This window comes from Aspergillus mulundensis, assembly GCF_003369625.1.
Source record: "Aspergillus mulundensis strain DSM 5745 chromosome Unknown scaffold_1, whole genome shotgun sequence".
Lineage (NCBI taxonomy): Eukaryota > Fungi > Ascomycota > Eurotiomycetes > Eurotiales > Aspergillaceae > Aspergillus > Aspergillus mulundensis.
In genome coordinates this window covers 2,383,141-2,400,047 of record NW_020797889.1, presented here as the reverse complement: position 1 = coordinate 2,400,047, position 16,907 = coordinate 2,383,141, and the positions used below count along the sequence as shown (strand labels likewise).

Below are 16,907 nucleotides of genomic sequence, written 5' to 3'. Positions count from 1 at the left end.
TCAGCAGACAGGTCAAGGACGGCGAGCAAATTGAGATGCCTAGCGGCCAGATGTTGTTTCGGTCTGCTCTTCCGCCAACAAGAAATCTATCAGCCTAGACTAGGTGAATGGGACATACAATCCGACCAAACATATCGAGGATGTCAGGTATCGACGAACTCTATCCGCGAGCATGAGCAGCAGCAGCACGTCCCGCCCTCCGACCAAACACAGCCCCAGACGTCAGCCCACTGCCACCAGGATAGTTATCCCAGAACAATCCTCCCAGCATCTCACCAGCACAGTATAACCCGGGTATAGGAGAATCCGTAGCCGACGAGAGGACGCCCGCAGTCTCGTGGTCAACAGCCAAACCACCAAACGTAAAGGTCACACCGCAGGTCACCTTGACAGCGACATACGGCCCTCGCGTAAGCGGCGTTGCCCAATTGGACTTAGGCAGAGCCAGCTTCTTCCCAGTCGACTGCGTAGAGAGACCATCCTTAATAGCCGGATCCCACCTGTGGTCCGGATTCTCCTCCCGAAACGCCGCAACAGCCTCATTATACTCCCGAATAGTATCCAAAAACTGCCCTGGGTCTCTCAGCCCACGCTTAGCACACTCCCCAGCCAACTCCTCCAACGAATCCCCCGTAATCCTCTCCACAATCTCCTCCCTATACTCCTCCCCACGTAACCAAGGCACCATATCCGCCCCCCAAACCTGAAACGCAACATGCCCCGGCTGCGCCAGAATCGCCCGCCCAAAGACAGCGTACGTATAATTCCTCATATCAACGCCCTCATCCACAAACCGCTTCCCCTCAGTGTTGAGCATAAGCCCGAGCGGGTACCCGGACTTCGTAAACTCGTTCGAGATAATCCGGTCCCCTGCATTCGGCGGCGCTTTCGCGTCCCACGCGACGGAGTGGCACCCCGACCAGTTCCCCGCTGCCTTTGCGGAGGCGTCGCGGATCGCCATCTCCAAGCACGACCCGTTATTGTATGGTGTGCCGCGGACGTGTGCAAAGTCCCAGCCGGGACCGAGGAACTGCGCTCGCATTCGCGGGTTCGCTTCGAAGCCGCCTGCGGCGAGGACGACGGACTTGGTGAGGATTTCTCGTTCTCCCCAGCCGGAGCCAGGGCTGGAGCGCGACGTCTCTTGCACGATCACCGAGTGGATTCCTCCGGTTGCGGGGTTGAGAATGAGACGCTTCGCTGATGTATTGAACAGAATCTCAACGCCCAGTTTCTCTGCTGCTGCTCGCTCATCCTCAATTAGGCCCTTCCCGCCATCCTGCGTCTTCAGACACATCCCGCCCCAGAATTTAATCCGCCCATCGATCTCATAGGCCTGGCGGTTGAAGCTCAGCTGGAACCGCACGCCGTGGCTTGCGAGCCACTTCACTGCATCGTTGCTGTCTTGCACAAGCGTCCTCGAAAGATCAGGATAGGATCGTCCAACACAGATCCGCGCAATATCGTCTGAGAAGTTCGCTGCCGTATATGGCTCAACGTCTATATTCGCTGCTTTCTCCTCCTCGACGTTGTTTACTATCGGGAGGATATCGGACAGGCCATGGTGCACCGCTCTGAAGGCGCCGGCTGTGAAGTAGGAGTTCCCGCCTGCCCAGGTTTCGGGGCACGAGTCGATTAGGAGGACGCGGCTGGCGCCGGACTCGGAGGCTGAGATTGCGGAGCAGAGGCCTGCGTTGCCGCTGCCGATGACTAGGACGTCGGCTTCTGGGGCGTGGGCTGGGGTTGGGGGCATGGTGCGAAGGACTGTAGATGCAAGCTGGGCAGAAGCTGACGGTTCCAGGGGAGTGAGTAGAGGACCGAGCCGCCAGGTGATGCTCTTATGCAAATAGAGTGGTAACTGTGATGCAAGGGGCGTCCATGGCAGTGAAATCTGGAGACGCTGTACTCCGCAGTCTCGGCTGACTACGATCGTTCGGCTAACCATCCGAACATGGCGGGGAATCTCCGACTTGGTCTTCACTACGACGCAGCATGAACTTGGCTCTACCAGCCAGGAGCTCCTGCTCATTTTACTGGGCTAAATACAGTCTATACGTCCATAGAATGAGGATTGGAAAAGTTGCAGGGGCGGAGAGCTATGCTGGGATCAGGGCCGTGCGATGCAGTCGATATATAAATATATATAATGATGCAAAATATCGAAACGAGTATCATATAACAACCCTCTATTCTGGAGCTAAACCAGCCATATTGCGCGTTCATAAATGAAAACCTGATTCTTAGCTTTTCGGTGGTCTAGCTCACTTTACTGAAGGCTCGTAATGCCTCGACAATGCTGCTTTGCCGCCGGATATGCTAGGTAGACTGTTACACTACCTTTCTTGGAGGGTGGACCTGCAGAAGCCGCAAGGTCGTTGCCCTACGTAAGTGAGTCTCAAGGCGTCTCGCACTACTTTCAAGCGGATGGGAATGAATCCAGCGTCAGCCATGAATCGTTGGCGATGATAAGATCTATAGCTTCTACACCGAGGCCTATATTAGACTTGGTGTACTTTACTTCTTCAATCCTGCTCTACTCTACATTCTTTGAGAGTTTCAAGTAGTTATTGACGTCTACGTAATGCAGCTCGGTAGTTGAGAGATTCAATGGGTTCGTGAAATTTCGACGATTGTAACATGAAGATCGTATATTCGTACGATCACAACACAGGAAAAATCTTGGAGACAGGTGTAGACAAAGTGTGAGCTAACAAAGAGCCACAAGCATACATGGTCAAGTCTCATTGAACAAAAGAAAAGAAACAGGATAGAAAGGAAATTCAAGTGTAAGTGAGATGTGCCCACTTGGACCAAGTTTGGCCTTTGCCATTTAGCTCACGATCTCTCCCATAGGGTAGCCTGCCATGTAGGAATCGTAGACTAGACATCCAACCTGGGTCGATCCGCCAATGCCGTAGCCACCCGGTTCGACGAAATCCTTTTTGAAGTTCTTTTTGGTGATGTCCTTACAGGAAAGCTTCTCCATCGGGTACACCGGGTTCTGATTCGGACCTTCGCACTTGTCTTGCCAGTAAATGTGAGTCTTGTAGTAGTCGGTCGCGCCCTCAGAAAGACTAACTGTGTACACGAGCGCAGAGTCTGGCCCAAGGCTCATGTCATCTTTGCCGATACCGCCGTTCTCGCACTTCTCCACAAGCATATCGATGAGCCTATCGTCTTTAACGTGGATTGGGGTGGTGTCAATCGTCTTAAGCGTCTCGCCGATGCGTCCCTTGTCGTATGGGAGGGTCTCTCCAACTTTGCCTTCTTCAGCTGGAGGGGCCGAAGAGCCACCAGAGTTCGCGTCTCCGCCGTCTTTATCCTCATCACCCTTCAACCAAGCACTATAACGAATGCATCCAACGACGATAGAGCCACCGTAACCATTGTACGTATCGCAGGTTTCCATCTTGAAGATGTCCACAATGAGCTGGTGGCAGTTGTGGCCGGTCATCGGATGGTGGACATTCTGGGCTGGCCCTTGACAGTCTTTTTCCCATTCGAACCGGACAACATAGTACGGCTTAGCGGTTTCGGGTGTGTTGCCGGAAGCCAGGGTGTACTCGATAGGTGGGTCGTGAGGACCGAGCTCTGTATCGCGGTCGCTGACATGTCGTCCATCTCGGCAATATTCTGCAACTTCCTCAACCTTGCCCTTGTCCGGCTTAGATGGAACAAAGAAGGGTAGCTCGTAGCATTGGATCTCGCTGACGAGAGACGCATTCTGAGGGAGTGTTTCTCCTGTGGCCTTTGGCGAGGGCGGCAGGGTGAATCCCGGGGGCTGTCCTGGTGGGTTGGTGCCAGAGGGAGTTAGACATATTTCCTCGTCCTCGGGTGTGACATCTCGTCGTTGCACTTGACCGGGGACAGGAATAAGAGCGTTGTATTGGGCATAATACTCCACATGGGCAGCCTGAACTCCTTGTATCCACAGCCGATAAGCACCGATTCGATTGTAGTGCTGGTGGTCAACCAGTTCGTAACGGTGATACGGTGCGACATCGAGGACGATTTTTCCAAAGTGATCATCATTCGAGTCTAACTGGCGTCCCAATGCGCGGACGTAGCCATGAACTTCACCGTGTAGTCCTTCTGGTACTAAGCCTTCATACAAGTACCCAGTGAGCTGTTCAGCTAGATAAGCAGCTCGTTCCGCATATAGGATCCGCGGTTCCTGGTCTTCTTCGAGGTAATTGGCGTCAAATGGTGAAATAACATAAACCTTCGGGCTATTCGAAGGGTGAAGTGGCCCTGGGGCGTCTGACGTTCCAATAAGTTCCGGGATCGGTGGTTGAATCCAAGGGAACTGATTGCCATCCGTGTTAAACATAAGCCGACCCAGGAGAGGTTCAAGCGATAGCATTAAAAAATCAGAGACGTCTGAAAGTTGGCGATTGTAGCTATTTGCAAAGACGGGGTCTTCCCAAATATGCGCGATGTACGCCCCCTTAACCGACACAATAAACACCGCGGTGCATCCTTCAAGATCTCGCATGCCGGCTGCCATCCGCGCAAGCTTTTGGCCGTACGGATCAAATGGCCACCACTCAGCACACGTTGCGGTGCCGCGATCAACCGGAGCCCATCTATTTCCTACAGAATCATCAGAGAAAGGATTTGCTTCAGAGAGAAGTCGGTACACCGCCAACAAGTCTTCGGGATTGTCATTGTCCAGGGGTACAGGACCTAAGAGATCACCATCGTCGGAATGCTCGTCGTCGGAAGGCTCGTGGTCAGAAGGCTCCTCGTCAAAGGGCTCCTCGTCAGAGGGCTCCTCGTCAGAGGGCTCGTCGTCGGAGGGATCGTCGTCTCGTTTCACCGGGCCATTTGCGCGGCGGCGAACAGGTATAGGAGTCTGGGCCACAACGATGCTCGAAGCAGGTAGTGCAGTCAACGTGGTAGTTGGGATTACTTTGCAGTCAAGCGTCGCGATAGGCACATATCCTCCCTTTCCCTCGCTGCGGCATGAATTGCCACAAGAGTCTGCCTTGCATAGTGGATAAGGAGTTGGGGTGCTGGTGACAGTGGTAGTAGTGGCGGTGACGGAGCATCCGGTGGCTGTAATGGTGGTGGTTGGGTAGCATGTGGTGGTTGAGATGGTCGAGCTACCCAAGACAGTCGAGATCGGCTCACAGAGGACAGTAACTTGATTCGCCGTCTCTTCGGTACAAGATGAAGTCTTCGTGACGGTCGTAGTAGTATCGGTGACGGAGCACCCAGTGGTTGTCAACGTCGTGGATGGGCTGCAAGTCGTGGTCGAGAGCGTAGAGTCCGAGATAGTGATCGAGGTCGGCTCACACTGAACAGTGACGTAGAATGCGGTTATCTCAGAGGTACACGATGTCGTGGTGGTAGTTTCCGAGGGGGTAGATGTGGTAGATGTGTTGTCATTCTCATCCTCGTTCTCGTCTTCATCCTCGTCATCCTGGTTCTCGTCATCCTTGTTTTCGTCATCCTTGTTTTCGTCATCCTGATGCTCGTCATCCTTGTTTTCGTCGTCCTTGTTCTCATCATCATGGTTGTCCTCCTCGTCATGGTTGTCCTCATCATCGTCTTCATCATCATTCTCCTGGTCATCATCGTCTTCCTCATCATTCTCCTCATCGTCTTCATCATCATTCTCCTGGTCATCATCGTCTTCCTCATCATTCTCCTCATCGTCTTCATCGTCCTCCTCATCGTCCTCCTCATCGTCCTCCTCATCATCATTCTCCTCGTCGTCGTCCTCCTGACCAGGAGGCTTTGTAGTTTGAGGGGGAGGGATCACGCTTGTAGTGTCAGGGATCGGTTCCGTAGTAGTGAGATCGGGTGTAGTAGTCGGTTGGACGATAGTAGTTGAGAACCCAGATTCATCAGTTGTGGTAATCGAGGTGAGGCTAGTCACGGAAGTCGATTGCTCATCAGTGACGGAAACCAGTGGCGAAGAAGTAGAAGAACCAGTAGACGTAGACTGAGTTATCGAGACAGTGCTTGTGACCGAACCGGAAGATGAGCTACCTGGTGTAGGGGTAGCGGAGGGTGGAGCTTCAGTTGAAAGGGTGTCAGAAGGAGGCACAGTCGGTAGGGTGACAGTAGGATCCGCTGGCGGAACAGAGGAAGTCAATGAAGAGGTCGTCGACATAGCCTCCGTACTGGTGTCAGAGCTCGAAATAACATCCGTGCTAGTGGTTGGAATATCACCACTAGTAGTGGATACAATGCTGGTGCTTGAGGTGGTAAGGACAGCGGTGCTAGTGTTGGGGATAGCAGGGCTGGGATCAAGCGAGCTGGTGGACACAGAGCTAGTACCGGAAGAGCTGGACGTAACAACGCTCGAGCCCAGAGAAGTGAGAACATCTGGGTTCGAGGCAGAAGTGGTGGAAGGTACAGTAACAAAAGTCGTGGGCCCAAGAGAGGTGGTAACAATAGGGCTCAAAACAGTAGAGGTAGAGACCAAAGAGCTGGGACCATAAGAGTCGGAGACCGAAGGGACAGAAACCAAAGAAGTAGAGCCAAGAGGATCGGAAATTGACGAGACCGAAGCAGAAGTGGTTGAGACAGCAGCACCGGTGCCAGTAGACACGGGGGTGGAGCCGTCAGGGCCATCAGTCGCCGCATAAGAAGTGATATAGACAGGGGAAAGGACATAAGAAGTGATGACCGTGGAAGCCGAAACGTCATACACGGCAGTCATGCCTGGGTCAAGGACACCTGCTACTGCAGGAGCAGCAACAGCAGCCAGGCCGCAGGCATGCCACAAAGTGGACAGCCGCATGGTTGCAGGAAGCGAAAATGCGTGTAATCAGAGTTCAATTGGTAAGAAAGGAAGAGAGTATGAAGATAGAAGGAAAAGAGGGATGGGAAGGAAAAAATCAAAAAGAATTTGGCCCGGGGATGAGCAGGTTCTTATATTGGGATGCGAGAAGTCTGGGAGCAGGGCCAGAAGCTGGAGCCCAGCAATATTCACGCTGGAGTGAATGAAGGCTCGCTCTAGGCTTTGCTTTGACATCTGAGTAAAGCATCCTGATTGGCTGAGTTCTGCATGGAGCTGCTGTGAATGTCCGCATGTTTTTAGTTTCCTGCCAATAGCACTGATAAAGTGGACCTAGAGTGAATGATCACAGGCCTTCCAAACATCAGAGCTTGGGCAAGGCATTCTGGAGCAGTCTGGAAGCTAAGAGGTGGATTCGCAGACTGTGCTGGTGAAGAGGATTTCACTGAAAACCCTCCCCATTGAGTTTGGTGCATTTTTGGACCACAGATTGACAGTGACAACACACCTAAGCACAGCAGGAATGCACATAGAACATTTTTGTCTTGTCTTTAAATCAATGTGACAAGTATTTTCGGCTGGTGTATGCTGTTGTTCCTTCATATCATTCGGAGCTCGACGCTAGTTCTTTTTCATTGTGTCTGGAGATAGACAGCAACCGAGGCTCTATTGCAGTTTAAAATCCTGAGCTAAGCCATGAGACGGCAAGATTGAGTGATGATGCAGCTCAAAGCTTAGCAGGCAAGCAGGGTATTTCCTGTAACACACATGCTTCATGAGACTTTGATTGACAAACCACAAGTCTTCTGCAGGAATCTGAAGTCAGAAAGCCTCTCAAGAAGTCCGGATGCTGAGTCCTTACTCGATTTGCAGCTTCCCGTTCCCGGAATTCGCATCGTCTCTTCCTTTCCATACCGTCAGGCGTCCCGATCGATCTATACACTGATTAACATTGAGAGAAATGGCGGAGAAACAATATGGAGAGTCTGAAAGTGGTCTGAGGGGATGATATCCACGTAAATTGATGCATATACCATGGTCTCGTTGGACCCGGTAGCCAAACCGTTACTCTCTCCCAGAGGGTATACCACAACGCTGTTGTTAGCAAAGAACCTACCTCCCGAGTAAACAGGAACAAAGTTCATTATAGAGCTCTCAGCCTTCACAAAAAGCACTGATTAATCTCCGGTGCCGCCAACTGAATCACTCCAGCTTCTCTTTCTTCCTCTTCATCCCCTCCCTCATCACAGCAACGACATCCTCCACCGTCGTCCCCCGTTCCCTCCGTCCAGTCTGCTCCAAGCCAAGCGCCGTATCCTCCGCAACGACCCTATAGACCTCGCCGATCTCCTCATACCTAGAAGCCAAAGTGTACCCCGTTAGACTTCCCATCCGCAAACCAACCAAGAGCAATGGATGAAATAAACTCACAGCCCCCTCTCAAACCCACCCTCTTCTTCCATCATCGCGCCGATCTGCTGCATCTCGTTAACCCACCTCCACGCCTTCGGCGGCATCCCGACGACGCCCTTGTTGACGATCTCAAATGTGCCAGGGTTATGCTCCCCCATGTACCGCTTCAGCTCAGGGAACACGCCCATCGACTCCGCCGTCACGAACGATTGGATCGCCAGCGCGTAGACGCCCTTCGTCATACTCGCGAAGCACATCTTTAATCCTGAGGCGGCGCCAATGGATGGGGAGATGTGCTCGATGTTCAAGGTCTCCAGCAGATGCGTGTATGCCGGGTTCGAGGGGAGAGAAGGACCAGATGTAACTATCGAAGGGAGGGTCCATTTATCTTCTTCTGCTGTCGAGGTTCGCCGCGGTGGCCCGCCGATGATCCCGCCGTCTATGTAAACGATGTTTGGATTGGGGCTGAGGAGGTCGTTGGTTTCTCTTGTCAGCGAGGGTGCCGTGGCATTGAGGTCGAGATAGTAGAGCGGTTGGTTTTGGTTCCTCGAGGGCGAGCCGGACATGGTCTCGTGGATGCGCTGCGCGGTTGCGAAAGAGTCCTTTGGTGGGACGATGGAGAGGATAACGGAACAGAGCGAGACGAGGTCTTTGATTGATGGGCAGAGCTGGATGTTGATCGATTGAGCGCGTTCTCGGGTGCGCTCGCTAAGTGGGATGTTAGCTACCAGCTCTATATTCAAGTAGAACGTTGGCATCTCGCCTTCGATCTTCTGCAAAACTCGCAACGCGGTATCCATGGCTGACAAGGAGGTTGGCAACACCAAGCCCCATTTCGCCGATGGACAGGACGCCAACTACAGGCTTTTGGTCGGCCATGGCTACTGATCGGATGAGAGATCCTGTGTTGTTCGTGAGTAGGGAGACGTTGAATCTGGCATCTGCCCGAGCTGCTTATCTCCCTCAATGCGGGGTTGACGCGGGGCGATTGTCTCGATCAACCTCACCCGTCCGATGGCGTCATATCCAGTCTGAGCAGCTATAGGAGCTCTAATTCTCGAACAGTAGGCGCTATGCTGGCATCGAGATTCTACGCTCAATTGGTCTTGTAAGCAGCATCATTCAGCCCTTTCAAATCCTACCAATTCTTTTCCTTGTGGGCTGATGTTAATCTGGTGCACCTCTCCCACAAGTCTTGGCAGTTAGGGCTTGCCGAAGTTTTATAGTTCTAGACTCCCAAGTTGGCGACCCAGATGATGTGCCCAGGTGATGCTGCTGCACATCTTTGAAATACTAATTGAAGGCTCTCCTTAGGCTCTCCTTGTAGGGAGTTACGAGCCACATTGCCTACCGTTTGAGTCTGTGAGTAAAGACATTGGCTATCGGTCTCTGCATCTACAAATCGCTGTGGCAGTAACCATAATTCACTGCAACTTGAAGGCCGAGCAACGCAACCATTTATCGATCAATCTGATTCTCGTCTAGTAACCGCCTAAATGTACAAAGAAGAAAAAAGCAAACCAACGCCACTAAAGTTAGATAACTGCGAATCCAGCGGACGCGGATAGCCTTTGCTATCATCCGGTAATCACCCGCCGAGATACACCGACATCTCTTGCTCGCTTCTCGCGGAAATTGTGTAGACGTTCTCCGATTAAGAAGAATTCATCTCGGATGCTCACCTTCCACACTTCGACCTGGCGGCAAACAAGGTAAGCGAGCCAGGTCACAAGTCCCACCGCTAGCGTAACAGGATAAGCATAGCGGTAGACCTTGGGCTGCAGCTCTGGACGGGAAGAGAACAAGACCATGTTTGTTACAAACCCAAAGGAGAGCGGTAGCGTGATTGCCGCCAGAGCAAGAAGAGTCACAGGAAGGAGCAGAGCTCTGGTCGTGAGCTTGGCATTGGGCTTCAGCCAGCCATCACGGAAGATGCCCTTGAGGACTGCAGCTGGTCGGGACCTAGTGTGCCACAGAGCCAATTTCACTGCCATCTGAACATAGAGCACGCCCAGGGTCCAATCCTGGATGAAGTGGATGACGTGATCCTTTTCGTGGCCGGCATATGTGTGGACCGGAACCAGTAGGTAGAGCTCTATCGCCAGGGCAAATATCGACGGCAGGAAGATCAAGAACGACGCCACAACATATAGAACACTGGTTACATTAAGTAAGGCGCCCATCGCTGTACGAATCACCTGCTCGGGAGACTGTAGATACGGACCTAAGCGGCCCGTCATCACAAGGAAACCAGCCCGGCATGATAACATGACGCAGGCAGCAGAGCAGGCAGCCCCCATGCCGACGAATAGCGCGTAGACGTCGTTGACGGGTACGCCAGGGAGGTAGTAGGACATGATTCTGCGCCCGACGATCAGTGGAATAATGGTGATTCCCACCCCGGTCGCGGCGGCGAACATCCAGATGAAGAAGATGAAGGCCGCGATTCTGCTCCTAAAGAAAGGAGGAATGTAAACCTTGGTAAACTGGTTATTGAGTCGGCCATGAAGTCCTTGGTCAGTGTCAGGCTTCCCATCAATTCGTTCGTTTGCTTCATTTACTTCCACAAATACAGGGCTTCCCTTCGGGATACGGACTTGGTCGGAAGCCGGGACTCTGACAAACTTCCCGTCCCTCTTTGTTTGGACTCTCTCAAAGGATACGTGCCTGTCAATCTTCTGTGTCGCAGATTTATCAGAAGACGTACTGTCATCCGGTTGAGAAATCCGGCCTTCTTCGTCAGCATGTCTCTCACCAAAGAAGAAGTCCGATAGCCGTAAGAAGCGGGCACACTTTCGGAACCACCATCTATATAAGCTGTGCAAACCATCAGAGGGCTTGAAGAACTTGATAGCGAGGGGTATTCCGAAGTTATATAGTAACAGATCAATCGGAAACTCGAGGACCGGATCTGTAGACGACCAATGGGCGGGAAGAACACCATCGAAGCCGTAGTAGATACCCCAGACCACGCCGCCCAGGCAGACGATGACGAGAGCGCCATAAACCAGAGCACTAAAAGCGATTTTGCGGAGTTGAGTGGTAATGTTTCGCTCAAGTACATCGCGCACAGGGTGGAAGGTTGGGTCATCAGGGTCGCGAATGAAATCTAGAATAATCATCAGCAGAGGTCTCACAAATCGATGATAATGACTTACACAGGACACCGCTTCTCATGGTCTTCCTGCACATGGAGACAAAGAGGGCAAAGTGGAACATATAACAGGTTCCGACGAACCAGTGCACGAAAAGGGACGTCAATGGATATGCTGATGTAAATTCGACCCGCGACGCAAGCGTAGCATTTTCGAAAAGAGGCAGCAGCGCTACATCGAGAAGAGCGCCGCAATATAACGGAAAGACTATCATCTCAATGCCGATGATGAGGATGACCTTCATCACACCACCAGCTTGATGAAGTCCTTCTGCAACCATACCCTCAACACGTTGTCCTCCGTCAGTGCCCGAAATAAACCGAGCTGCTCGAAGATAAACCAGTCCGATAGCGGAAGCGAGAATGTAGCCCATGAATATAGCAATAGTGCGATCTTTTGTATCCCACACAGCTAGGTTATAGTCAATCGTACCATCAGCTGTCGAGATGCCTATGATATCCGCACTGACCCAGGCTGATGGGGGCAGGAAAAATCGGGCGTAGATATCGTGGCTGGCATCATAAACCTGGCCTAGAGCCAAATTCAGAAGGTTGCGGGCACTCGATGAGTCTTGGGTGAGAAAGAGTAACTTGGTGACCGTTAACGGTCCAATTTGCAGCGGAATATCGTAGAGGACAAATTTGCCAAGCAGGAAAGCCAACCGAAACAATGAAGCTATCCGTGCTTCATGAATCTTCAGAGCTAAATGGGAGAGTACTGAGAACATGGGGACATCGGCTTCATGGAAAACAAAGAAAGTATTGGCCACACTGCTCAATCGCTGGCTGCTCGCATCAATGAGCGATAATGAGGCGCTGGCGATTGGTTTCGTCCATTCATCAAGAGAAATAATGGCCGCAAAAGGACTAAAAGCCAATTTGCCAATAGCGTTCGTCCAGTACATGATATATCCCAAGCTACCAATGAGGGTATCAATGACCACGTCCGCAAAGACCGAGATCGCCGTCATAGGGACACCAAGGATGAACTGTATCGGGTGTGCTAGAAGGACGAGTGCAACCTTCCCAGCAAGGTACGGAAGCCATATACCAGCAGCCACGGTGAAAGAGATCAATAGCGCGCAGAAGACCCCGTTCTGCAATAGCCCGAAGATGGGACCCTGCATGCCAATGAGCTCCAAAATGCCCTCGAGGTCATCGGCTTCTTCAACCGCATCGACATCGTTCGGGTCAATCTCTGCTAGCATGGCATCAGCGTCTAGGTCATCGTCATGGTCTGGGTGTACCAGAGGCTCGTCAACAGCAGGTTCATCAGCCACTACTTCTTCCAGGTCAGGTTCGGGTCCCTGGTTAGGATCATCAGGAACAACGTCGGCCCAGAACCAATTTATGACTCGCTGGGCCAAACCCACATCATCTTCGACCAGGGTTTGCGAGGCGTCTGACATATTCCGTGCTTCCTCAGCTGAGTCAGTGTTGACGACTGCCGCATCCACGCCAGTTGCTCCGTTACCGCCGCTCTCCGCCATCAATGCTGCGCCCGAAGATGTCTCTCCTTCCCTGTTTTCATTCTCGTTGAATTCAATATCTGGCGCCAAGGCTTGCTGAAACTCCGATTGGTTCGAAAACGCATGAGAACTATTGGCCACAGCAGAATCAGAGTCATCCCGATGCGGAAGCGACGCGGCAAAAGACCAATTTGGCGAAGCGGGATGAGGCTCATTCACAGCCGGCTCATCCATAGCCTCTGCATCTGCATTGGTGGAATCAGAAAGACGCGAGCGTGGGTAGCCATTGGACGACTGCGCGTGTCTTTTGGGTGCGTGGCCCGAAACAAGTTCTTCAATACGACCCTCTTCACGAATGATCTTTGACATTTCTTCAAGATCGCCATTAGAACGGCGCTGTAAATCCCTGTATAACTCCATATTGATGGTGAAACGTGGCTCGTCGACCTGGGGACTTCGAGGCGTAACAGGACCACCAGCGGCTCCGACAAGCAAATCACGTATAGTTTGGGATGAGTCAATGTCTAAGGACTCCTCGTCTGGCTGCCCAGATGCTGTGCTCCTGTCATCAGCGGCTTCGTCGTCATGAACATCATCCAGTCCATTTTGCGGGGCTTCTTCTTCTGACAGGTCTTCAGGTTGTTCAGGTTCAGGCTCAGGAGCTTCAACTTGGGGACGATGGTTAGCTATTAACTGATCTGCCGCCTCCCGCTCCCCTTCCGCAATGTTGTCGAGGGGCTGTTGCTGAACAACCCACTCTCGGATAAGGAATACCAGAATGAACGAGACCACAACTAGCAATGTGATGAGCTGGCCCTCGAGCGTATCGATGAGAATGTTATTGATGGTGGGTGACGGAGTCAGTGTATTCAAAAACTTGACATCGGAAAGCCAAGATGGTCGACGTCTGAGTGGGGTCGTCGTTACGTTGGAGGAATTGCTAGAGCCAAAGCTTGTTGACATGGCGGGAAATAAAAGCGTAGAGAACGCCTTCCTCATTAGCTTGAGCAATATAGGCTCACCCGTAGAGAATTCAAACACTGACGGGGTGGATTCTCCCACACCCGAACTGGGTTCGGACGCCACGGAGCTCATGGCTAGTGTTGCATTGTTGAAAGGAGTAGACATGTTACGACCGTGATAGCCTTGCTGAGAGGCATCGGCACTTGACCAACGGCCATCAGCGAGCCAGAACAGCGCTCTCCAAATCGCCCTCATAGACCAGGGCAGCCATCCGAGCCAGACGAAGGCAACAAGAACCCAGCGGAACCACGTAACAACAGTGCGAATGCAGTGTATCGAGAGTTGTTTCATAAACAGAAGGGTCGGTAAACTCTCGGGCATATCCGGGTCGTACACTTTTGTGAAATGGAAAGGAGTCTTGCACAGCTCGCAGTGCTTCTTCTGAGAATGAGCCAGCCATTGCACCAGACAAGGCTGGTGGACGAATCTTATACTACCGCTACATTTGCAGGGGTAATAAAGCTCGTCCTGTTCCGTGCCCTCTCCGCGACAGATTCGACATGTATCCGGTTCTTCATGTTCCCTCTCCTTCCCTTTCCCGGTATCATGAGTCGGATCGTTCATTATATCGTGGGTAGCCGCGGAGCTCGAACGCTCGCGGAGGAGGCGGCCCGGGAAGTCCATCTTCGTCGTAGGATGTTCGGCGTTGTCGCCTTCAGCAGCAGCAGGCAAAACCGCCGTCGGTTACCATGATTCGGAGACGAAATATTTGGTCCGGTAATGACGCAAGAGTCGGCGTTTCAGTAAGCGACTATAGGGATCGCAGTGAGAAGGGTGCGGGATTGGTAGCAAGAGCTAGAAGGCGTAGGATCTGAGCAGCTCAAGTATTGCTTACAAGAATTTGTGGCGATTGTCGAGTATTATAAGAAAGTCATGATAATGGGTGATGTTCAAAAGGTGCCTGGGGACGAATGATGATTCAGCAACTACTCCGCCCGCATTTCTGGGCTTTGGTCACGTGAGAGCTTTCTTTGTTCGTGTCTTGATTCCTCGGCTTCGAGTCGATCACACGAGCTCGAGTCAAATAAAAATCAGTGAGCTAGATAGGCTGCCCGAACGCTCAAGTGGCCACTTTGACATGCTGAGTGTGACTAGACGCTCCTATCTACAATAAGTTCGGTTCTTCGATCTGTCCACTCTGAGGCGGTACTCCATGCAGTACCTACGAGATCTAGAAACAATTCTCAACAAAAAAAAAAAGAGAAACCAGATGTTGGCCCGGTGCCTTTTGTTTCATACATCTTCATACATATGGTAGTCTGCAAGGCTAAATTTTAGGGGGATTTGAAGTCTAAAACTAACTCGTTCATACTTCATAGTTGGTGTCACAGAGCGCCTTCAGTCCATTCCGGTGTGTTTGGCAAGCTATTAGAGCTCATCATGTCTATCTTTGGATCTGTTCTCCCGCCATTGTCTTACCTCGTCTCGCCGAAGCAAGTTCTCTCTCCAGTAATACGCAAGTCTCGCAGCACCTTCTGCGGCCATGGTGATATTCTGCAGAGTTCCACCCAAAATGGGGATGTCGTTTCCTACAGCCTCCCTCACTGCACGCTGCACCAGATCTCCGTCAATGTAGTCGGTGATGATCAGGACACAATCGACTCTCTCCAGTTCAAGCGACTCAACGCCTGTGCGGTGCTCTGCGGCGGACAGAGTCAGTGAGTTGATGCTTGAGCGAAAGAAAAAGGGCGGGGAAGGCCTAAAGTCCCATGAACGGAAGATAGGTGAGAATGTCTTGTGCGAGGAATTCCACATATCCATTGTCTTTATTACGGACTTGGTCCATTGTGAGCTTCACCCCGCCGTCGGGGAAGCTGCCATATACCCACCAGGAATCCAGCTGCAGCGTGAGCTCGTTCAGATCATAATCAACTACTGGCCCTGATTGCGTATCAGCTAGACCAAGAAATTCTACGACCGGGTTGCGGTCTTTCAGCTGCATTCTCGCCGTCGATATCTCTATTGACAGATATTCTTCGTCAGCGCCAACAGAAATCTGTGTTTGCAGCTCAGGGTACAGTTCGATAAGCTCAGTGCTCAGTTGCTTCAAGTGTCTCTGGCTCATAAAGGCTGGTAGCGGTATATATGGTGCACGGAAGTTGTCTTCACGGTGCTTCTGCGCCTGCAACAGCTGAATACAGGCATGAAACTAGCCGGCCAGCACCGAAGCTCTCCGCGGAATCCCGGGGTTCAAATTGTAACTCGAGAAATAAGCGTGGGAGAGCTTTCCTGGGATGCGCAGTCTCAATACCAGCCCTCGCGCAATCTTCAACCGCGAGGTCACCCAATGTTTTATTGAAAAAAGTCCGGGACACTCAAAATTGCAAAGGTTACGTTGACTCCGTGCTCTGCCAAAGCGGAAGCTTTGATATTCGTGCAGACCTTGGTGAATATCTCTTGGACCTCTGCCTTTGACAGAGGCACTTGTTTCCAGCTTGGGCGAAACGGAATTAGAAAGACGTCATCCAGAATTTCGCGAATCAAGATCTCGACGGACTGCACGTAGTGATGCTCCAGGATCGAAAGTCAAGCAGTGACAGCCGAAATGGCTGATGATAGACGTTTCTGGACAGCTTTCTTCAGGGTCTTGCTTAAGACTTCAAATGGGCTTGGCTCGAACAGATGCTTCACCTTCTCTCTCTCCGTAAATTCAAGCCATAATTGCATGATCCACAGCTTGTATTCGTCGTTGTCCCACAGCCAATTCGGAGAAATTTGTAGGAGAATGTGCGTAAACTGCAAAGCTATGTTCAGGTTAGTGGGTGTATACAATAAAAAGATCAAATCGATCAAACGTACATGAAGGATGGGGAGAATCTAAAACTCTCATGTGAAAGTTCAGAGAGTTTGTTAGCGTGGTGGTCAACACTCTAGAGTCTAGACAACTTTGGCGCCAAACTCTCCCAAAGAACCGGAGATTAAGCGGAGCTCTGGTTCGTGAGATTTTCTGTCGGCACGGGGGGTGCCTGAGGCACCACGCCATGCCGGTTTGGGACTAGCGCGTCACGTGCCCCACAGAGTTTTCTCCCGCCGATCAAGGCGAACCTCTCAATACACCAGACTTCTCCTATTGGACGCTTCGCCTATACGTCGGCCGTCA

At 51.7% G+C, this 16,907-nt stretch overlaps 4 protein-coding genes across 4 annotated transcripts; all 4 read right to left on the bottom strand.

Moving 5' to 3' along the window:
- Positions 1-160: 160 nt before the first annotated feature.
- On the bottom strand, positions 161-1,750 carry DSM5745_02292 (uncharacterized protein; the record flags this gene model as incomplete). Its single annotated transcript, XM_026744308.1, has 1 exon — positions 161-1,750. The coding sequence occupies one exon, from the start codon at positions 1,748-1,750 to the stop codon at positions 161-163; it is 1,590 nt and encodes a 529-aa protein (XP_026607471.1).
- Positions 1,751-2,827: 1,077 nt separating this feature from the next.
- On the bottom strand, positions 2,828-6,751 carry DSM5745_02291 (uncharacterized protein; the record flags this gene model as incomplete). Its single annotated transcript, XM_026744307.1, has 1 exon — positions 2,828-6,751. The coding sequence occupies one exon, from the start codon at positions 6,749-6,751 to the stop codon at positions 2,828-2,830; it is 3,924 nt and encodes a 1,307-aa protein (XP_026607470.1).
- Positions 6,752-7,951: 1,200 nt separating this feature from the next.
- Positions 7,952-8,961, bottom strand: DSM5745_02290 (DUF1932 domain-containing protein; the record flags this gene model as incomplete). Its single annotated transcript, XM_026744306.1, has 2 exons — positions 7,952-8,105; positions 8,180-8,961. The coding sequence occupies 2 exons, from the start codon at positions 8,959-8,961 to the stop codon at positions 7,952-7,954; spliced, it is 936 nt and encodes a 311-aa protein (XP_026607469.1).
- Positions 8,962-9,738: 777 nt separating this feature from the next.
- DSM5745_02289 (E3 ubiquitin-protein ligase SSM4) lies at positions 9,739-14,431 on the bottom strand (the record flags this gene model as incomplete). Its single annotated transcript, XM_026744305.1, has 2 exons — positions 9,739-11,270; positions 11,320-14,431. 2 exons carry the CDS (start codon positions 14,429-14,431, stop codon positions 9,739-9,741), a joined length of 4,644 nt encoding a protein of 1,547 aa, XP_026607468.1.
- Between the last annotated feature and the right edge of the window lie 2,476 nt (positions 14,432-16,907).